This window comes from Aplidium turbinatum, chromosome 18 (assembly GCF_918807975.1).
Source record: "Aplidium turbinatum chromosome 18, kaAplTurb1.1, whole genome shotgun sequence".
NCBI classification, from domain to species: domain Eukaryota; kingdom Metazoa; phylum Chordata; class Ascidiacea; order Aplousobranchia; family Polyclinidae; genus Aplidium; species Aplidium turbinatum.
In genome coordinates, this window is record NC_137489.1 from 1,829,672 (window position 1) to 1,853,485 (window position 23,814).

The 23,814-nt window shown below is 37.7% G+C and overlaps 1 protein-coding gene across 1 annotated transcript; it reads left to right on the plus strand.

Annotated features, from left to right (window-relative positions):
• The first annotated feature begins 239 nt into the window (after window positions 1-239).
• On the plus strand, window positions 240-19,611 carry LOC145787341 (DBH-like monooxygenase protein 1 homolog). The gene is made up of 15 exons (XM_082599067.1): window positions 240-410; window positions 1,483-1,593; window positions 1,958-2,113; window positions 2,851-2,950; window positions 3,665-3,840; window positions 4,269-4,349; window positions 4,676-4,780; window positions 5,112-5,214; window positions 6,161-6,330; window positions 7,301-7,398; window positions 10,128-10,284; window positions 13,666-13,796; window positions 14,956-15,055; window positions 15,986-16,084; window positions 19,060-19,611. Exons 1-15 carry the CDS (start codon window positions 258-260, stop codon window positions 19,285-19,287), a joined length of 1,968 nt encoding a protein of 655 aa, XP_082455193.1. The 5' UTR covers window positions 240-257; the 3' UTR covers window positions 19,288-19,611.
• Window positions 19,612-23,814: the final 4,203 nt, after the last annotated feature.

The following is a 23,814-nucleotide window of genomic DNA, read 5'->3' on the forward strand; positions in this document are numbered from 1 at the left end:
AACACCTGAGCCCTAACCACCTAGATTGCTTTGACATACGTTGAAGGATTAAGATTTCTCAGATCTGATGAAAGGAAGAAGTGAGAAGATTTTGAGGATTCGTTTTATCTGACAGGATGTCCATTAGCATGTTGCCTACTATGTGCAAAGATTTGAGGTTCGAATCTTGGCATGTTCCTCAGAAGGTTGGAAACTTCTATTTCAGTTCCAATTCTCCTATTTTTTGCAATTTCAGACAGTTGTATTTTTTAGCTTGAATGATGAAATTCCTTACAGTTATCTTATTGTGCATAGTGGGGGTTTGCATGGGACAACAACCCACTGATGATTACCCCCACCAAGCTGTGCTCGATGCTGGAGGCCAAGTAAAACTTTACTGGAAGTTTAACTCCACGTATATCACATTTGAGGTACGACGAGACTTCATTGATTTTTCATACATTTGAAAGACTTTTATTTTACTGTATTTATTTACATCATTTATTTAATCAATATCATTATCATTATTATTACCATTATTACCATTATTATCAATTGTCATTAGATATCATTTAGATAATTATTGCTGGTTTAAAAGTATATTTCATTTAATAGTTTTTAAATATTTTTAGGAGATAATTTTAGTGGTCCGGAAAAACAAAGAGACCATATTCGATGGATACAGTGCATTTTTTAAAAAATAAATATGGTATTTCGATTTGAGGCCTAAGCATATCATTGGTACCAGGCCCAAAATATCCTTTCAACGGCCCAGGCCATTGGTATTGGGAAGGTATTGAGCTACGAAATATTTTTGTGATTACAGTAACTAAAAAAACATCTAACGTTAATGAAAAAGCAATTTTAAATTTTGCATGACAAATTCGCCGTGTGATATGTTTCGTTGAAATGTCGGTTCAATTTATCCTACACAATCTTGTTAGGCCAAAAAACTTCATTAGAACTTTAAAGATCTTCAAAATGACCTCACCTTAAACCCAAGTGAGCAACTGTTTTTAAGTTTGCAAGAAAACGTTAAATCAACAAAAATACCTCAGTTTGTGAATTATATTGAGAAAAGGGAAAGGGAAGGATCAGGTCTGATGACTGGAACCAAGTATTGTAAAAGATCCCATAGAGTTGATTGTTACGTAACTGCTACATTTGTGTTACCATAACAACGGTAAACCTGCAGGTGTGTTGAAACAAGCTAATTGATAGATCAAAGCGAAATCTTTTGTGCAGTGCCACATTTTAAATTTGATGTGTTTCACATGACTCTATTGTTTGACAACAATGCATAGAAGCGCTGAAACTACTCTCTATTTGCTGAGGGGGTTTGGTAGTCACCGTTATCAATCAAGAAATCCAGTTTGCAATGGCACCCCTAACAATGATGGCTTTTGTCCACCGTCTCACCCAAACGTAATGACATAACGTTACGATGAAGCAAGGCGCGTTGGCTACGCATTGATGGCTTCAATTGTATTATTGTCTTTCCAGCTTCATGGGAATACCACAGGATGGATCGGAATGGGTATTTCTCCCAATGGTGGAATGATAAGTGCGGACATCTATGTAGGATGGGTCAAGAATGGAGTGGCTAATATCACTGTAAGTATGACGTCACAGTGACGCATAGTTTACAGAACAGTAATATTTTTTTCGAAACTCTTTCCAACTCCTATTACTTATTTAAACTATTATTTTCTCTATTTAAATGTCTTCTCGTGAAACAAACCTTTGTTAAAACCAACATCAAATTATTTATTTGTAATAAACCGTTTTCATGGTATTTAAAGACTCATCTTAAAATGTTGTAGGCTACTTTGCACATCACCATGAGAAATTTATAATTTGTTTCTAATGTCATGTGCAGTGCCTAGCAGCATGGTTTTTACTATGAACATGAAGCCATGCTGTTGTTATTACCAAATTTATTTTTTTTATCAATTTTGAGTTTGTAAAATTTCTCTAGGACCGACATGGCGACCCTACCAAAAACACGTTTCCTCCAATTGACGCAGCACAAAACGTGAAGCTCTTGGGAGGTAGCGAGTGCAACGGATGGACCATCATCACTTTCCAACGACAAATCGCGGCATGTGACGGAACCGATGACATCACAATAACAGTAAATCAACTGGCGATAGCATAATGTTCAACTTTTTAGTGGCGTAATGACCATTGAATTTTAAGATTACAAAAAGTGTCAAAAAATTCCATGCTATTGCATGTTTATGTTTTCCATTTTATATTTCATCACCAGCTTGTTTTTACTTTTATTTTTCAACTTGTATTATTATTATTTTTTTTTTTCCCCTTGATACAGTGTAGTAGCTAGGGAATGTGCCGCCCGGGGCGGATTCAGATTTTGCCGCCCCTTCAAGAAAAAGCATGTGAAAATGAAATGCGTTTTTTTATCAGATTATAATCAAAATCAAAAATCGTAGTCTGAAAGTGCCGTTTTACATCTTAAATTTTTCTGAAGGTGTTGCGACCGTGCCAAATTTCTTTCAACTCAATAACTTACTTCGGTCGCAAGCACGTTTTAACGTTCGCATTTTGTCGCTTCTACCTTTTTCTCGACCTTTGCTATGTTCACGTGTATTGTTTTTGATATGATGGTCAGAAATAAAAAACAACTGAACTGACATATTTTGATTATTATCAGACTAGTTTTTTTTTTCATTTATTGAAAAAGTGTAAGCATTGGACCCAAGACCTGCGTGATCCCAGGCGTGATCCTGGGGACGTCACAATAGTGAATCATATGTTGAGTGTTTAGTAGAAATCTTATAAATACATCTTTTGACGATAGTTAAGTCTTTCTCTTTTGTTTATCGTGTGGTTAATAACAATCTGTTCTAGACAAGCACACAGAAGATAATATGGGCGATGGGACAAACTGATCCAAGTGGCTCAGACATCACCTCAGCTGATTACCATGGAAACAAGGCAGAAAATAGAGGTAAGCTGTAACTTGTCCTGGTATTGTCGCACAATGCAAAAACATAATGATCCATTTCGTCAGATGAGTCCAAATCACATGATATTGGGTCACTGATTATGACGTAAAATCTAGTCATTAATGCATTAACGACGTCATTCCGTGCAAGGTTGGAGCACAAACCCCACTCCAGGCTGTAAGACCGTTCCAGTTATGTGATCTGTGTCTGTGACTGGGAACACATAACAATAGACCCTCTCCTGTTTCACCATCGCAGCCTACTTCTCAATACAGCAAGTGGCTATTTCAGAGTGTGGCGTTTTTGCTTAAGAATACTGGGTGTGGATTAGTTATAAAATGTAAAATACTTAAACTACTTTGATTGAGACTTACAAAGAGAACTCAAATAATAGTTTGGGCGTTTTCAACTTAGATATTCAACAGCAACAACTTTTAAAAGCTTTAGTCGTTTTTTATGCCACTGAGTTATCCTTCAACAACTCCAATCTTGCGTGCAGTGATATTACCAATGATTTCTCTATTCCTCCAACAACTCCAATTTTGGTCTAGGTCTTCTGTTATTATATTCAGGGTCATGTGTTAATGTTTGTTGACGATAACTTGCTTTTCGCTTGGTTATCTGGACTCATCAGAAGAAGGATTAAAGATGATCAGCCAGAAAAAAAACACAAAAAACTCCGAGTGTATTTATATATAAGTTGTTGTTTTGTTTAGGAACAAAAAGCTTGCTCCTTCTTGAGGGTGGAAGTGTTACTTCTCTTCCTCCAAATGAACCTGTCCAATCTTTTGACCTCCTCAATAGCAATTTCAATCTTCCTGCTCTACAGACGCACTACAGTTGCAGATTAATGCAGTTTCCTGATTTTGCATCTAAGCAGCAGATAGTGAAAGTAAGAACTTATTCACTTTTCAACAAAACATCATCAAGAAAAATAAATTAATGTACACAAATTTTGTTGTTGAAAACCTGAGTTGTTGATTAGGCTTGTAACGAGGAGAAACGGTTTAAATTTTAATCACATTCTACTTTCTGGCAACACTGTACGTTTCAGCCGAATAATAGAGAATTTGACTTTGAAACGGAGCAATATGTTTGGACATTTAAAGATTTTTTTCTTTCAAAGAGTTCGGGATGAACTTGCTTTCGTCTCTTCTGAACTTTAAGTCTAATTGCTGGTCATGTGAGCTTGCGTTCAACCTTCCGCCTATGAACACAGTAATTTTATTAGCAGTTTTTTAGTTACTTTCATGCAAACATCTATGCAGGGATGAGTTAATTACAATCAGTGGCGCAATAATCACCTGCGTCATATTTTAGATTGAACCAGTCATCCAATCAGGCAACGAAGTGAATGTCCACCACATGATCCTCTACCAATGTGACTATGACACGCTACTGGTAATTATGATGTCACATTGTCGCCTTTCTCTGTATAAGATTATCGTTTGTAAATGAGGATACAAAATATTTTTAGATGTTTGGTTTTACAATGGATAAGAGCTTACTTTGAAAATTAGTCAATTCATATTTTAAATTTTGTAAATAACAATTAACACATCTAGTGGTAATCCACTTTTGGTGCAAAAACTGAAAAGAACTTTGTGCGTAAGTGTTTTGTATTGTTTTTCTTCTTATGTTTCATGCGCCTATTTTCTTTGATGTTTTTCCTTCCAACTAAATACATGTGTAGTTTCACGACAACAACCTTTAGGTTTTGTTTTCAGAATTCCAGCATTTTAAACACAGACGTGGAATGCTACAGTTCCAACATGCCTCCAGATTTCCTAAGCTGCTCCAAAATAATACACGCCTGGGCCATTGGCGGCGAGGTAACAATAGATTAGAAATTCATCATCATCATTACGTTCCTTCTTCGTATTGAGGGTTGGCATTTTCATAACTTAATTTTGTCCATTTAGTGATGTTTGATGTCCAAATCATTCTTGGTCTACCTTTGTAACGAGTTTTGCCTTATTGTGTGTCCAAAATACTTTAATTTTCTTCTTTTGACTATTTTTTAGATTAGAAATTTAAAGATTAGAAATTAAAAGACTTATTTTCACAAAATATTAATCTACCATTTTTAGAGGTATGTCAGGACTATTTTGGGTGAGTGTTCACTTCTTTAGCGATTTCACTAGAGCCTTGAAATATTTGCAGACTTTTTACTACCCCTACAACGTGGGGCTCCCCATTGATCCTGAGGATGGACCTAAATACGTTGTCATGGAGACTCATTACGATAATCCAGCCATGAGATCAGGTAAAGCATTGGACATTTAAGCAAATTCGACGCTGTTTAAATTCAAGCTTAAAATATATTTCAATTGAATAAAAGCATTTGAACACCTAAGCAAAGATTGGTTTCATAACATTTGAGTTTGAACTGTAAGATATTTTCAGGCATTTTATTTTTGCAGCTTTAACATAGTTGCCGATCCTTTGAATCAATGATGTAGGGTCCGTTGTCATAGATAAAAAAACAGATATGAACATATTTGTTTTGATTGCATGAGCCTCTCTGCAGTCGAATCTCAAAGAATGGTTTGTAGCGATATCTGTTTTAGTCAAATGAGTCTCATAAATTTCATAACAATTTATTTATTTGTTTACATCAAATTTAGTTACTAGTCCACTAAAAACCCAGCCTGTTTCAACTCATAGAGATCGTCAGAAGGAACTTATTCAGACAGCCATTTTATCTGGTCCAGATCTTCATCAGATTGGTACGGATCGGACCAAATTTTACCAGATTTGGGCCAGATAAAATGGCTGTCGTGATATTCAAATAGAATCCATTAGAATCCAATATAAATTAGTAGAAAGTATTTTTTACATGAAATTCAGTTGCTACTCACTAAAAACCTTAACTGCCTTTTTCACGTTATTAGGATCACCAGAAGGAACTTATTCAAAACTTTCTTCTGATGATCCTAATAAGGTGACACAGGCTGTTAAGGTTTTTAGTGAGTGGTACCTGAAGTTGATGCAATTAGCTCTGCTTGTCATTGAGCACTTTTTGTGGTATCAATATCATTTATTGTTTTTTATTTGTTTATTTACCATCATTCTAACAACGTTGCTTACAAGATATAACCTAACGTCAGTTGATGCACTTGTATCCTCCTTATGTCATAGAAAGTGTTTATGATAATATTCATACAAAAGAAAGCTTTTTTTAAAAAAAAAACTCCTGAATTGATTTTTAGACATCATCGACAGCTCGGGATTACGTATGACATACACATCTCAGCTTCGACAATACGATGCTGGGGTAATGGAAGTTGGGCATAGTGTCCTTTCATTTCTCCAACTCATCCCTCCTAAAGCGGACAGTTTCAAGCAATATGGAACATGCACTGGCGGATGTCTGGCTGCGGTGAGTCTTGCTTGGAGAAACACATAGTCATAAATAACAAATAAAATGCACATAAATAACATTAAAATACATTTAAATAACACACAACACATAAACATGTAACACATTGCTTGGTTCACATAGCAATGCCTTTGAATTACTCAACTTAGTTTAGAAAAAAAAGAAGCAGGTCTATGTCCTGAATACCTGCTGGATTAGCAATGAAACAATTAATTGATTTAATTCTTCAAGCTAACTGACATAAAGCAAGACAGCCCTTTATAGAAATAAAGTTATTCACTATAATGCAACGCTTTCACACAAAGTCTGCAGTCCTGTAAGCTTCATGATGGTTTTCAGTTTTATTTTAAACTGGATTTGAAATTAACTTGTATGATCGGAGAGGATGGAAATATGTGTCTTGAGATGTTGCTAATATGTAGACCCAAATTCAAGGCGGGTCCTAGAATCAATATAACTTCACTGACCTGTTTCAAGCAACCGTTCGATCACTTTACTATTTAAGAATCGCTAATACAGTGCAGTAGTCGTGATGGCTTATGTGAATATCTCCAAAAGACGCAATTCTCAACACACGCATGCAATCAACGGGCCCAGGCCGATACCATCTGATATGCTACTTTTGTAATCTCCTTGAAAACTACTATAGGTCTCATCAACGCTAAAAATCACCTTGTTCTTTGTGTTGCTACCAGATAGTATGTTATATTAATTGTTACAACAAGTTATATATTAAACATCATATTAGTGTTGCCAGATGTTGAAAAGCTGGATGAAGTGCAATTCAAATGTTAACCTTTATGGAAATTTTTGATTGAATGATTATGAGAAAATTCATTCTCTGATTGAGAAAGTTTCATTGAGAGCTTAAACCTGTTCCGCATACTTATAGAAGCTTTGGACCACTGACCCAGGCCCGGTTATCAAGTTTGATAAAGTGACGTTTTAGCAATGATACCGAACTTTGCAGGGTATGGAGGTAAATGGACAGTCGGACATCAAAATCTTTGGGACGATGCTTCATACACATCTTTTAGGAGAGGAAATAACATTAAGGCACATTGGAAGGTAAGACTGTTCGTTCATCACAAAAAGTTATTAGCAGCGGATGGCACAGAAGGTGTTGGGAATTCGAACATCCTCTCTCAGCTTAATAGCTAAACAACGCTGTAGCGCACCCAGCATGGGGCTAAGGGGGCTCAAGCCCCCCACCAAACCCGCCACCAAAAATGAAGTTTTTGTATGTTTTCTATTTATACCTTTTGCTTACAGGTTAGACATGAATAAGACACAACAATACAACAGGGCTGAGCATTATAACAATATATTTTACATATTTACAAATAGTTTTAACAGTTGAACGTTTTCGGCTAAACTTAAGCCCTCATCAGGAATATGAAAATATTTATAAAAATGCAATAAATTTCAACTTTTTAAACGTAAAATTACATTAGATAAAGGCAACTAAGTTACATAAATAGCTACAAAAAAATTGCACCACAGGGAACGTGATACATCAAGTAAATGTTGGGGAAAATGGATGCGCCTCCGGCCAATAATTGTTTGTTTAAATTTGGGTTGTAGCGTTTGATTAACAGCGTTTCCTGAATTTTGGTGTCAAATTGGGATTTGCCTTTGCGTAAGATTTTAAATGAGTCAGCAGCGAATTTTCGATCTGTGCAAAAAGAACACTTCATGATATGATCTTTGATGGCACTTTTCTTTAACTCCCTAAAGATCAGATTCTCCAGTACTCTCGTGGTCAAAATCTGGTGGACATACGTACCGATGTAGCGTACGTCAATGCCGAATCACACGGACAAGTAAAACTGTATTAGACATTTGAGCAGAGAGACAAAGGCGTCTGGGAGTTTAGTTTAAAATACGAACTACTTTGAATGTTTTGTAACTAGGAAAAAAGTCCACATCAAATTTACGGTTTACAAAATTAGTGTTTTGTTTCACACTGTTTTCGTGCCAGTTGTTGTTTTTGTACTTATTTGCAATGACGTTCGGTGGCTTAAACCGTTGGGAAAGCAACTTAGAAATATGCTGCAGCAAGGTAGTAGGCACGAAGGGCGTAACCGTCCGGCGAAGCCCGAAGGTGTGTTGCCGAAGGCAACACTTCCAGCGGAGGGTCTGGGGGGGCCTCCCCCAGAAATTTTTGAAAAACACTTCCAATTTGGTGCGCTCTGAGAGCATTTCCAAAACAAATCAAAAATAAAAATCTGTCAAATTGTGCTTCGCCTATGTCGTGATCATACATCCATTTAATGTTTAGAAGTCATGAACAATCTTAATTTTAACGTTGCAGGACCAAAATCCAGTGTTAGACATGGAATATTAGTTGTCTAAATATTTAATTCGTCATGAATGTTCATTCTCAGATATTCAGTTAGGCCTACACTACAAAAACTAACACTTAGGCCTAAACATTACAACCGCAAGCAATTTGTACAAAAAGCTGGATAAGTTTGCCTCCTGCGTATAGAAGCTTAACGAACTAAATATTGCACCCGCACCTGAACGTTCATTGACGAAGTAACGTTATATCAGCGCTGTAAAAAGGGCAAAGGCATGACTATGAAAGCTAGTAGGCTAAAGTACATGGCGAGGAGACATCAAAAAACAGCAACAATTATTTCGGCATTATGATGCTGTGCTGTGTACCGTGACGAGAGACCATTCTGACGAGTTAGTCTAGCCGCTCTAGCGAATGTTCGCATTGACGTCACTGGGAAAGCAAAACTAACCATACCATAACCATAACACATCTGATTGGCTAAGCAGCTGGTGACGTTTTGCAAAACGAGTGAGGATTGGATAAAACGAAGGCGTTTTTTGACATTTTTGAATCTGGGAAAGCAAGTTTGATAGTTGCTTACCTGGAGCCTCAGTGATTGTTTCTGACAGAAGCGTTTGCGTTAATTGGCATTTATAGGCAAGACATGCGGTTTGGTGAGGACTTAGACTACTCACAAGCGTTACGAGTAATTCTAGTCACGAATACAGTAATTTTCAAGTTAAAATAGACGTGATAAAAATAATAAGAAGTTAAACCTAGAATTCAGTCATTATATTTTGCATAGTTTTCGCTCAGGTAAGCACTGCTTTCCTTGCTTTCCCTCACCGATCGTCACTGCTTATTTGTGTTCGCAAACGGAAACTAAATCTGTTTTGTCATAGCCTAAATGACGAACAAGTCGAGATCTATAGAAGATTGCGAGAATGGACGTAGGGGTGAGGATGCTACTAGTAGCATGGGGTTTACCAGGCCAACTTCTAATCTGATTGAGAGAACGAATCTTGATGTATCGGCAATCCCGGTGGGTTGTGGGCCGTGAATGCCTTTAAATATTAATCAAAAGGATGGGCGTTAGCATATTGTCACTGTCACTATTGTCGCAAATCACTCGGCCGTCATTTCTGAATTAGACCCCCCAAAGGTTCTTTCTGGGTGCGCTACTGTAACAACGTCATGTGGTTTTGTACATTTTGGTGTAATCTTATTTTTATTGTTGAATGATGATGAAAGTTGACTTCATTGACCATGCTATGGTATTTCATTTCCATTTCAACATCATATCAAAGTCTGTGTTATAACACATATATTAATTAATTCGTAATTGTTTGGCTGCTGGTGAATACTATCTTCAAAAAGAAAGTCTTGGATGTTGGTTTTACAAATGTTAGGATTGAGTTGCTATAATCTGAGTTATGTTAAATGTTTCCATGAGGGCAGGTTGAAACATTTCTGGTACATTCTCCTCACTCATTAAATCATTTTTTCTATCTAGTGACGGTAAAGAACTACCCCACATTGCTCAAGATCTATCCTACGATTTCAACTACCAAGAAGTTAAAATATTTTCTCAAGAAATTGACTTCAACTCCGGTGATTCCATGCAGATCATATGCAACTACAATTCTAAAGAAAAAACAGAGTTCACATACGTGAGTGCTCTACAAACTATGAAACTGTTTATTATCAGCAGTAATTTCAAAGGGTGTCGTGATGACGACTTTTGTATTGTTTTGAAGCTTCAAAAAAAAAATAAATACTTCATATGATTTAAGAAATCTATTTTGTCATTATCGATATTTCAAACAATCTAAAAATTCTTTCGGCCTTTGATACCACAACTGGTTTATAATCATCATAAATCGTGTTTAACCACTTACGACTAAGGACAAATAAGCTTTGTTGTTACAAAAGTTATTGCTTTCCATTAATGGCAATGAATTTTCACAGCTGTACATACAATCGACAGGTTTTAGCCTGGTGCTGCGGGTTCGCTGTGGTAGTGGCGGTTTGCACTAGCTTTCGAAACACAGTTCCCTAGTCATGTGCTATGACGAGGTGTCATGTGTCTATGTGTCCCGTTAGTTCAGTGGTTATGCGCCCGGCTCAAGATCACGCGGCCCAAGTTCGACTCCCGGAGTGTGCGCTTGAGCAACGCATTTCAGGACTGCTCTTCATTCAGTGGCACCTAGTAAATGGAATAATTCTCCAGCAACAACACTTCAACAATAGAAAACTTCACTCTGCCAATCTCGGTAACCGCCTCTGCGCGAACAGCTTCTACAAGTATGCGAAACTACCAGGAATAACCTATCAAGGTTTTGTCAGTCCAAGGATAAAGATTCAAAAAAAAAGTGCAATAACGAGTGGTGTAGAAGTCAGTGTGTCGTTGCTGCATAAGGTTCATTTCTTCGAGGCTGCTTTTTAGAATCATGACATTCATAAACAATGTTTTACCCTGGGACTTAGAAAACTTCTTCGAAAGCTTAATCCTAGCAGTTCCGCATGTTTAGATGATTTGAACTAGGCTACTGACCCAGTACATATACTCAACACTCAACTTCTTAAACATATACTCAACATATACTAAACATATACTACATACATATACATAAACATATACTCAACACTCATACACTCAACTTCTTAAAAACATTTACGCGGAAAATACATCTATAATTCGACTACACAAAGACTCTGAACCATTTCAGATTCAAAAAGGGGTACGTCAAGGTGACACAATATCTCCAAAACTTTTTACAGCAGCCTTAGAAGAAATTTTTAAACAACTTAACTGGGAAGAAAAAGGAATCAAAATTGATGGTGAATACATAAACCATTTACGTTTTGCTGATGACATCATCCTTATATCTGAGCAACCTAAACAACTACAAACAATGCTAAGTGAACTCAATACAGAAAGCAAAAAGATTGGCCTTCATATGAACTTTAACAAAACGAAAGTTATGTTTAACAAACTGGCAGACATCGGCAACAATATTCTTTTGGACGGAGCGACTATCGAAAAAGTTGATCACTATATATACCTTGGCCAAAAAATTACAACCAACTCCAATAAAGAAGATGAAATCAAAAGAAGAATATCACTTGGATGGCAAGCCTTCGGAAGAGCAAGTACGATATTTAAGTCAAAACTGCCTCTTTCCCTCAAGAAACAAGTCTACGATCAATGCATCCTTCCAACCGCTACATATGGTGCAGAAACTTGGAACCTTACAAAGAAATTAACATTTAAACTAAGCGCCTGCATGTTCGACTCCAGCCACCCGCACTTGCTGTTGTTTCTCTGGGCAAGAAACTTTACGATAATTGCCTCTACCCAGTGATCGATTTCGAGTAATGGGTAGTACCAAATTTCAGTAATAAGTAGAGTAGACAACCGGAAACAGACATTGCCGTCGGCTGCAGCGTGGGTCAGGTGTACGTCGGAAGGCGTAGACCGATGCATAGCGCTCAAGTCCGCTTTCCCGCAATGCAGGATAAAGATAATAAAACAAACAAAACAAAAACAAACTATGCAGAGAGCACATGAACGAATCATGATGGGTTTAACATGGAGAGGTAAAAAGACTGCCGAATGGATCAGAAACCAAACGAAATTACGAGATATATTAAGCACAATCAAGAAACTAAAATGGTCCTGGGCAGGTCATATAGCAAGATATCAGGACAATAGATGGACTAAAAAATTAACAACATGGACACCACGAGAAACCAAAAGAAAAAAAGGAAAACCAAAAGTGAGATGGAGGGACGACATTGACAAACAATGCAATACAACCAATTGGTACCAACTAGCACATAATCATGTAAATTGGCATGAAAAGGGGAAGGCTTACGCTCTGCAGTGGGCTCTCACAGGCTGAAAATGATGATGATGATGACTGACCCAGGTCCGGTCACCGAGTTTAACAGAGTGAAGTTTCCGATTGTTGAAGTGTTGTTGCCGAGGAATTATTCTATCAACTAGTTGCTGCTGAATGGAAAGCAGTCCTTGAAATGCATCGGCCAAGCGCGCGTCTTGAAAAAAGAACAAGTGCCTAGTGATTTTACACTTTCTTCGTTCGTAAAGTCAGGCGCTTAACCAACTGCTGAGCTACCAGGGAGGCCTATGATGTTTGTTTCATGTTCTTAATAGAAACTTTTCTCAGATCGCAATCATCAAGAGATGTTTGTTTGATAACCGATTGTACAATAATACTTTGCCACAAGATTGCATTTGCAACAAGTCTTTCGAGATTGTTCGTAATTGTTTTTCCGAGTTCGACACAAAGATTCACGAGGCATTGATCACCAAATCTTCCAACCCAGGACTTAACAAGCACATGTTTGCCGGCGAGGATTCCTATCTCTTAACCGTCGTTGACTAAATTGCCAAGTGTGTGTTCCCCTCTCTGTTGCTTTTGTTTTGTGCAATTATCTCGTTTTGTGCTTCAGTCTTTCTTGCCCAATCTGCCTGGATACTTCTCTTCTGAACTTAATTCTCTACTTGATCGGTTGTGTTGTGTATTCGTTTTGTATGTGAGCAGAATAGGCAATCATTGAATGTTTAGATTAAACAATATGTTTGATGAAAACAGAGTGAAACTGTTCACCAGGCATTTGATAAATAAAGTAACTTGCGCTTACCAGAAGAACACAAGTTACTTTAAATATTTTTGGTGTGATGCTTTATTTTCTGTAGTATTTTTTTATGCAATGTATAATTACTTTTTTTCTTTTATAGGCTTCAAAAAACTTTATGTATCGTCGAAAACGTTCGCTTTATTTTATTTTTGTGTTACAATGCTAAATGTCGCAGTGTTGCTGAGCTATGCTTGTTTAAAATTGCCTTTTATTTGAAGCAAAAAAAAATTGGTTTTACAAATGAAGATGAAATCATTAAACTAAGATAAAGTTGTAAACCATTCCCCGCAAACCGCTACGATTGTCTTGAAACCTCGGCTTCAAGTTGAATTTTATAAGTTTTATAGTTTCCTTTTTTTTTTTAATTAAGTTTCTTGTTTGTTCAGGGTGGACTTGGTACATCAGAAGAGATGTGCTTAGCGTTCGTCTTCTATTATCCAAAGATTCCGATCACCCGCTGCGAGTCTTATCCAATTCCAGATCTACTCTACGGATACTTCGATGCAACCAGCTACCTGTTTGTGCTGCTTGTTATTAATTTATTCGTGACCGCATTGCTGTATATCAGCACACGTGTTTTTCACGTGATCGTATAAGCACTATCATGGCTACCTAAAGATATGGCCTGATTTGTCACATTTTGCAGAAATTTTCAGATTTTGCTAACTTTGGGCAAATGTTTAAATAATTTTTTCTAAAAATTATATTTTTACGCTTTCTTTACTATTTTCCCCAGATGGCACAATACACATCCTCAGATGTAGACAAACAGAAAATTTTTGATTTCGAAGATTTTAGTCAGACCGTTAATGTTTCAATAACAGTCTGATTCAGCGTTTTTCAACTTATTTTCTCTCATTTTCTACTGCTTCCCCAAGGCAACAAAAAGCTTTAATATCATCAGGGATAGCAAAATGTAAAAAAATCTCAGAAAATGTCAGTCAAACACTAGCAGTAGCTGTAATCAAAATCTGCAAAATGTGACCAATCAGACCGCATCTCCAGGTGGCCGTGGCACTATGAGTGGGTAGTGGCATTATGAGTGTAGATGAAGTGGCATTGGGCTTTGCATCCCGTTTTAAAGGACAGTTTAGTAATTTAACGAACGACAATCTCGCATTCAACATGTTTCGGATAGCACTGTCAAAGCAAATAATAATAAATTAATAAATACTAGCCTCCCCCTATACGTAGGCTACGTCACTGAGCACTATTATTACGTAGGCTACGTCACTGAGCACTATTATTACGTAGGCTACGTCACTGAGCACTATTATTACGTAGGCTACGTCACTGAGCACTATTATTACGTAGGCATACGTCATTGAGCACTATTATTGTTATTATCTTTAATAAAAAAACATATTTTTGTTGTAGTAAATGAAATTTCATGTGAGAACCTACCAGGTCTGGTAAACAGAGTAAATCTTTCCTTGTAATTCTTTGTTTTTGAATAGATTATCAAGCTAAATAAATCACTTCCCACTCTCCATATAATGTGTCTTTTGCCCACGTCCATTCCATTATAGACTGGGCTTCAAAAGCTACATCCGACTTCAACCGCTCAACTTAATGACAAAAACAATGCTTGAACACGAGCTGGATCCGATGACGAATAAGTTATGACATCACAAAGGTTTATGAAACACTTAGACACAAATTATTTTGTCATCCAGAGCTACTGGCATTCCATCTCCGTACGCGTACCCAGATTTCATACTGCTTACGATCCCTGGCCAGCCCCCCAATCAGACCCTCCCCAGCGTAGTTAATGCGGTAAGTTGATATAATTTAAGTAACTGCCAATCAATTCTACGTTTTTAAGAAATTAATCATTTTTGATCAGCTGTGATCTCCCATAAGAACTCCCTCCTTTTTATTCTGTGTTTTGATTTTACTTGTACTTCCGGCCAATTAGTTTTGAAGGTGATAAAGATTAAGTTAATACAATATTTATCCATGGAAATTTAAAACATATAGGCCAATCTTGATCCATAAGATTATTGATTTTTTCGGAGCCAACTTGTGACATACGAGACAGCATACGACAACTGGGTTGACTTTGCTACAGCGAAATATCTGCAACATCAGGATAGATATATGTGGACATTACAACGCTCGATGAACAGTACACACGATCCATTGGCTGTTATGCCTGGATATAACAATGTGACCTGCGGCGGCTTCAAGCGCAAGAAAAAAAACGAAATATTTTTTTTATCTTTTCGTATTTTTAAAGTTTTAATGCAGAGATATGTGACACTCCTGATGGACATCTCTGCGGTTAATTGAGCTGACCATAAATGGAACTCTCAATGGAAGTCAAGCACCATCAGACTTTACTCATTCATCCCAGATGTCGACACCAGTCCCACAGGCCTGACGCTATCAAGACAGCTAGGCCTGGGTGCGCCTTGACCGTCTCCGTACAGGCGTGGGGCTTTTCCGCTCAACCACGTACCAATTGGGCCCCTTCCTCCTCTTGTGAGTGTAGTGCTGAGGAACAGACGCAGACCATATCATCAACAACTGAAATATCTTTAGCCCGAGTAAGATCTGCGTGTCTTGGTCTTGGATGATGTGTCATCTTTCGAGCTTAGTCCGAGAACGTCGTGAATCGGGTGGTAAAAGAATAGACTCTCGGTCCCAGAGGCTCACACGACGACGACAGCTCAAAATATCAATAACATTATTTTCCCTTTGCAGCTGTCATGGGATCAAGAGCTAGCTACGAACTTCAGCGATTCCACGAACCTCATGTGGAATATTTTTGTTTGCCAGAACAACACAATCACCAACTTGGAGGTAAGCTTTATCTTTGTGGTTAAAATGATTAGAGATGGCAAGATGCAAAATTTGTAAAGTGCACTATTCAAGTTCCATTGTGAAGAGAATGTAGAGCAGCGTTCTTCAACCTGTTTAACTTGTTTATCGATGAACCTTGTACTTGAACGCGATCAACTTGTTTGTCGCGGAACCCCTGGGGTACTCTCAGTAGAGTACGCAGGATTTTCCCAAAAAGGGGGGGGGGGCATTGAAAATGTTTTTGAATCAAAACGAAAAAAACTAAAAAACGCCCATTTGCTAATAACAGGCGATAGCAGTGGCGTAGCCACTGGCGGGGGTCTGGGGGGCGGGTTTCCCCCAGAAAATTTTGAAAAATTACTTTGAATTTGGTGCATTCTGAGAGCATTTTCAACAAAAATCTGGGTATAAACATTCCTGTAAAATGGTGCTGTCCGGTGGCATAGCAAAAGGATAAGATCACGTTTTCTTGGGCATTTTTCGGTAATAAAGCTAAGTCTCTATGTTTTCTTGTTGCTAATTCCTGGCTGAGATATTTGAATGTTTGGTATTGGCAAAACTCGCTCTTTTAATGCAGTTTTGTTTAAAATTAAGCAAACTTTGTTTTAGAGACATAGAGACTGAAAGCATCATTCTCAATATCGTGACGTCACACGCGTGCCAAATGGGGGGTTGTAATCTCCAACCCTCCCCCCCCCCTTGGCTACGCCACTGGCCGATAGGTTACCGGCATAGGTACTCAGCTTGCATTGACGATAATGTTTTAATTTGCAACGGCTAGTTTACTCATTTGGATAGATGTTGTAAGTTATTAAAAACAAACGATACGATATAACATTCTTAACGTCGCATTTAATGCCTCACGTAGACGACGTAGTTGGCTTACTAAACCCAATGAACTACGCGCATTGAGGGTACGTTTAGCGGCGTACGCAGGAGTTTGTTCCGTGGGGAGGGGGGCATTCGATATAATTTGACTTTTTTTTTATCAAGAATTGCCTTATGCTACTCTATAGTTTGACCAAGGTTTAAGTTAGCTTATCTGTCGGTGAAATATGGACTCTCACGGTCTTTGTGTATGTCACTGTACAGATACCGATTCTGAATATGAAAAGCATGATAGTAGGCCTAAACAGAAAAGTAAAAACCATAATAGTTCGATCATGATAGGCAACGTCATTACCTTAATTAAAGCATAAATCGAACTACTCTGTGAAAGTTTAAATATCGAATGCAATTTTAACTTTAATCAAAAATTACGGCACTCTGAACTATAGAAAAAGAAGGCCTACCCTAAACCACCCTCAAGCAATAACATATGCACACTACACAATCACAATAACGCTGAAAAACACGCCCAGTTAGAGACTAAGAGTATCATGAGTATGTAAAGCTAATAAACCATACAATGGACAATTGAAAACTTTTCTTATTTGAAAACTTTCTTTTCTTCTACAAATTCTTTTTCACTATAATAGGCTTACAGAACACTATGCTACATTGGCATACCTGGGGTGGGGTAGGTAGATTGGGCCATGTATTTCAACAACATTGTTAATTGCTTTGACAGTGCAATCCAAAACATATTAAATGCCTTAATCTACGTCGTTAACTACTAAAACATTTTTAAGGGGGGGGGGGGGCATGGTCCAATGGCCCCCCCCTGCGTACGCCACTGGGTACTCTGTGTTTGCCACGGAGCATCCAACAACAAAAACTTAGGACAAAACAATAATGTGCTTGTTAACAGCGTAACAATGAACAAGTGACGCAATAATCCTACCTTTTAGGCCAGGGGTTCCCAACCTGAGGGCCACGGCCGTCTAGTGAGCCATGAGCTTTTTTCAAGGGGGCTATGGAAAAATTTGAAAAATAATAATTTTCTTAATTTATTATCTCTAAGTCCTCTCCAACACTATATAACAAAAGAAATAAATTAAAACTTAATAAAAATACTGCAAAAACAAACTCAACCATCACATTAACTGCATATGTAAGAACTAATTAATGTAGCCTACTATCATGTTTATTGTGTGTTGTTTTTATATCATTTTATCATTCTAACTACCGGTTACAGTATAAACAAGTTGTTTAATTAAAATGACGTTTCTTAATTTTTTCAAAAGGTTAAAAAAAATAGGGGGGCTTTTGATTATTCAAAATTTTCAAAGGGGGCCACGGTGTAAAAAAGGTTTGGAACCCCTGTTTTAGGCTAATGCTTTTTTCTTCGGCTATTGACCGCAATCGAGCTCTTACTTATCTAGTTGAAGTTTAAGTGAGGAGCAATGATCTAAAAGTTCAGAACGACGCATCAATATCTACTAAATCAAGAAATTAATTCCTCTAAAAAACGAAGAACCCTCACGGATCCCATCAACCTCACTAGGTTCCGCAGAACCCCGGCTGAAGAACACTGATCTATTAACTTAGCCTACAAACAAGCCTAAAAATTGAGACAGTATTAATTTCTGTCCAAAACGCGCATTTGGATAATTTTGTTCACTTCAAATTAAGTTATTTCAATATTACAGATGTCAGAAAGGAAGATTGGTTCATGTAATGATTGAATTACAGCTCTTAAAATTTCCTTAAATAAAATCTTTGCAGAGTTATGTCGTCTCTGCAAACTATCACTGCGCAGAGTAGGTGTGGTGAATAGCCTGAGCCGTGGCATTGTGAGCAAAATTGCTTCCAAATTATCGTATCTATAGTAGTTTTAAAATTGTACATTACGACCCCACGAAGAAATTTTCAGTCTTCAAGCAAGAACCAAATTATTAAAGATTTCTTTTTGTCTACCTGTTTTTGGTGCAGGGATTCAACTTGTGAAAAGGGTGCTATACCCCTTCATATAGGCTAGTACACACCCTTCTATTTGGTTCAAAATCGTGAAGAACCTTTTACAGAAAATCAAACGTGTCAATTATTTTTCTTTAATCGTATAATTCGTTTTCAATGATCATAATGTTCAACAGATACCAGCGTATGGACCACCCCTGAATATCACTCAAGTCTATGACCCACCAACGCCCACTTGTATTCAACCCAACACCGGCATGTCGACCTCACTCGCCTCTAACGTCTGCCCCATCGGCGCCACTTCAGCGCCCACAACGACCACGACATCTGCAGCGCCGCAAGTGGCAGTGCTGAGTTTTGTTTTCATAGCAACGGCGTCGGTTACCATGGTAATCATCAATTAGCAATCTTTTGTTTGTAATTGGGACTGACAGTTGCTGCCTTGTTTGTCCAATCCAGTTCTGACTGTCGCATTGATGAATGATGCTAAGTCTTAACGTTTACATATGCTTTGCATGAATTTAATTGTATGATTTAATTGCATTCACTGTATGAAGATTTAAAAACTCTTCGCAATGTACAGTAGCCTATTACTCCTACACAAAACTCCCTCAATTTTTTCTAATTTGATTTTGCAAAGCTTTGATTTGAGATTGATCGTTAAGTGAATAAACGATATTGTTTTTGTTTGTCGATTCTATGGCCTTCGTTAATAAATGAAACAGCAAATGAAACTGTTTATGTGATAGCCTACACGGGAGTCTGGTAACATCTTTCGTCAACAATCAAGAACGTTTGCTGGAGAGTGTAGGTTCAACATTTGTTTCTTTAGAATAGTTGGCAGCTGTAGGGAAAGGTAGGGTAAGTTGAGCAGGTTTTTATAAACACGCGTTTCTTGAAAATGTGTCAGGCGTCAGAGAATATTTTTGTCATGGATGTTAAAGGTATGCTCATTGGCCCTGCTTCAAAGCAAAAATATTTTTCTTGTCTTTTATATTTCATCTGATCTGAGTAGTTTTGTAAAAGTTGCTCAACTTGCCCCACCCTTTTTTAATGGGGTAAGTTGAGCAGCAGCATGGGGTAAGTTGAGCAACAATGAATTAAGGCGTTGATTGCTTACATTAATACGAAATCAAGACAACTTCAATTTCTTAAGTTGCAGAGTTAGTATTAATACATGTTTTTATTGCAACTGAGCCATTGATTTACCACTCAGAATATGTTTTTGGTTTTCGTATCTAGGGAGGGGGTGGTTGCCCCAGTTTTCAATATATCACCATATAAACTATTTAAATGTTAGGCTATAGTGAGGAGTTTTTGGAAAAATCTCTTGCAGACCGATCACGTAATGCTGTAGTAGGCCTACGACTTAAACGGTCCGTAGGCTACACAGCCTTGTCTAGAGGCTGTAGATGATGCGATGTGTGGGGTGGTATGGTTAGCAAAACCATACCGCTAGCTCTGCATAGCTCTACTGACCGAAGTCACATTATCGGCAGCGACAGCATTCTTCACTCGATTTATGTAACGAGTCAGCGTCATCCGTTTAATACCATGATCAATAGAAGCAGCATTTACGGATTTTCCATTTATAACATTATCTGCAGCACTCCTCTGCACAGCATTTTGAATGTTTCCCCTGTTTGTTTTTCTTTGATATACACGTGGCATTGTATTTAACTGACCAAGCAATATATTTGAAACGACAACCTGTAGGGGAGGTGTGGGACCTATGGAACGCCGGGACCTATGGGACACCAGATTTGCTCCCAAACCAAAAGTGGATTTTAAAAAATATTTATATTTGGAAACACCGTTTTGACATGTAAGCAGAAATCAACTTCGAAAATTCTGGAAAAGGCTGTTTTGAAAGACGCAAACGCTTTTTTATGTTTTTGAGCATGAAAATGTACCTTTGAGGTCTAACTTTGTAAGAATTCTTCAGGAGTTTAGAGCAAGCAGGACTCTTAGCGCAAAATCTCCGATGAAACCATTTATTTAAACAGTATATAGACAAGAATGCAGCACAGTGAAGTGCATCATTTCAAACTTACAACCAGTTATCTAAACATCATGGCTATGTGGGACCTATGGAACACTGTTTCACATAGGTGTTCCATAGGTAAGAGGCGCTATCATTATTCTGGCTGGATTTGTCATTTAAATAGTAAAAAACTAAGAAAGAGACACTGCGGTTTTAAATAAGCTCTGCATGCAGTCGTTGCCGAAATGTTACTGTTCAATGTGAACCCTATTACCCAAAATTTGTTAGTGGCAACACTGTTCAATATATAATGTTCGTTGCATAGTGTTTCTACTGAAAACTTCGGAATAAGGAATTCACTTTGAAAGGTGATATCTTGGAAATGCCTGCACTTCAGTAAGAAAGTTTAAATTTGGAGGGGTAGAGTTTTTAGATTTTTAATATTTTTAGTAGCCTAACAACTTTACCACGTGACTTTATTTTGTGGGTTTCATTTTTTGTTGTTTTTTGTGTATTCGTTTTTTTCGATTGGTGTTGAATGTTTTCCGTGGTGCTTTGTTAAAAATCTAGATTTTGCTTGACAATGAGCAGTGCTTTTAGATCTAATGCAATAGCGTTCCATAGGTCCCATTGGGTGTTCCATTGGTCCCATAGGGGTGGGACCAATGGAACATTTCGCAAAATTTTTGTTTTTTCTCGTAACAAGCTAACCAATCAACATATTTTTATTTCGCGTTATCATAAATTAAAACCACCCACCAGCATAATATAATCCAAAATTTAGGTTGTTTGAAGTTAAAATACAAAAGTTATGACCATTTCAAAAAAAGTGTTCCATAGGTCCCACACTTCCCCTACATCAATTGTAGCTTTAACATGAAAAGGAAAGAAAAAACAAGATAATTAGCTGGCTTGACTTGATCAGCTGTCTTAAGTTATTTACTGGGGTAAGCAGTTGCTCAACTTACCCCAAGAGCAATTGCTCAACTTACCCCATCTTCACCATTTTTAAAAAAAGTTAATTTTTTTAAAGACTGCTAGAAAACTATATTGCATTATTGGCTACAAGCCTAGGCAGATGTAACGTCTACCTCAAAATGCAAAACGAATTTCATCTATCTCTACTATAATAATTCAATAAACAGAAATTTCCGCCGCTGCCAAATATTTACTCCTAAGCACCCAAACTCAAAAAAGTGGAACCATTCCTAAACAAAGCTTCCAGTTGTTTAGATCGATATAGTGGCTTAAAAGGCATTATGGGTAAAATAACTTGGTGGCGGAAAAATTCGTTTTAGCTTTTCCGTTTTCCCGGAACTAAGGGTTGCTCAACTTACCCCATTGCTCAACTCACCCCACCTTCCCCTACTGATGTCATCCTTCTACAAAGTACGCGTTGACCCGAATGATCTTGTAACAACAACACTGAACTTGGTTTCAATTTAGCAACTATTGTCGAGATCGTTAGCTCAGTTGTTACGCGCCCGGCTCAAGATTACGCGGTACTGGTCCGACTCTCGGGGTGTGCGCTTGAGAAACGCATTTCAGGACTGCTCTCCATTCAGCGGCACCTAGTGAATGGAATAATTATCCGGCAACAACACTTCAACGATCGGAAAACGTCACTCTGTCAATCTCGGTAACCAGCCCTGCGTCAAGAGCCTCTACAAGTATGCGAAACTACCAGGAATAACCAATCAAGGCTTTGTCAGTCCGAGGATAAAGATTCAAAACCAACCAAACAGATACGACCACACCATGACGATAATATGGCGAAAATATGACACCTTTTGGGAGAGAGCTCAATGAATTGGCAGAAAGTGTTCAGATCACCACGTGTTTTATTTGCTTCAATCCATGAGGTACGTTTCGACAGGGGGGGTCAGCAAAACCTGCACGACTTTTTTTCTGCAATTTTTATATCAATATTTTACAACTCTTTACAAACAAAACTCAAACAGACCACAACAATTCGGCTGACACTGGAACAACATAAAGAAAATCTTCGTAACTCTTTGCATTGAGGCAAACCGACACCTGCTTACTAATCCAAATCCTTGTATTTGATAGTTTCGTTAACTGGCTTTTGTGACGTCACAAATTTCCACAAAGAGTTCCAACCTCTTGTCTCCTATTGTGACCGGCATTTGCTGATCTTTTAGTTACCAAGAACTCAATTATCATTTTAATCCAAAAAAAAGAAACCCACACAGAAAACAACACAACAACAATGATCTTTCTAAAAGAAGGAGATAAGTTTTCTTGGCGAAATGGAAAAATTATCTGTATCCAGGAGTAAAATAATGTGAGAAATTTGCCTGGAAAACAAAAAATCGATTGTGATAAGCTTCAGGGACTTTGTCGACAGATATGTATGGTTGCTAAAAAATTAATCAAAAACATTTGCAGTTAAAACAATAGAAAATTAAATCACAATGATGAGAAGTCATTATCCAAACAGCAAAATGGGTCATTTTTACATTGATTCAACCTCTGCAGACGTTGAATCGATGCAAAAATGACGGTTTTAGCTGTCTGGGACATTTGCGACCTCAGCAAAAACAATATTTCACTACCTTATTGTTTCGCCAGGATAACTGCAAGGCTTCCTCCTATGAGAGCTAGCACAGCAGCTACCCATGCCAGAGCAAAGCTATATCCCAGTACTGGAGCAAAATCTACAGTGGAACCAGCAAATATAGCTCCCCCAATAATTGCACAGATACCTTGAAAGGAGAAATGATATGAAATATTACAAGAACCAGGTTTGGGCATGGTTTGTTGTTTGTCTCAGAAGAGTTTTTCTACAGAAAAGAACAAACAATTCGTTATTTGTTTCTCGGCGGCCAAAGCCCCAATCGTAGCAAGCATTGAAAGCGATGGACATCGTGTTTCGTTTGTCAGTATCGCACACCACTAATTCTGCCACAGATTATCGACCACCGCC

Coding starts and splice junctions, on each gene's coding strand:
- LOC145787341 (XM_082599067.1), top strand. CDS start 258: ATGATGAAATTCCTTACAGTTATCTTATTGTGCATAGTGGGGGTTTGC. Junction 1,594..1,957: donor ATGGAGTGGCTAATATCACT/GTAAGTATGACG, acceptor AAATTTCTCTAG/GACCGACATGGCGACCCTAC. Junction 13,797..14,955: donor TTCGATGCAACCAGCTACCT/GTTTGTGCTGCT, acceptor TTTGTCATCCAG/AGCTACTGGCATTCCATCTC.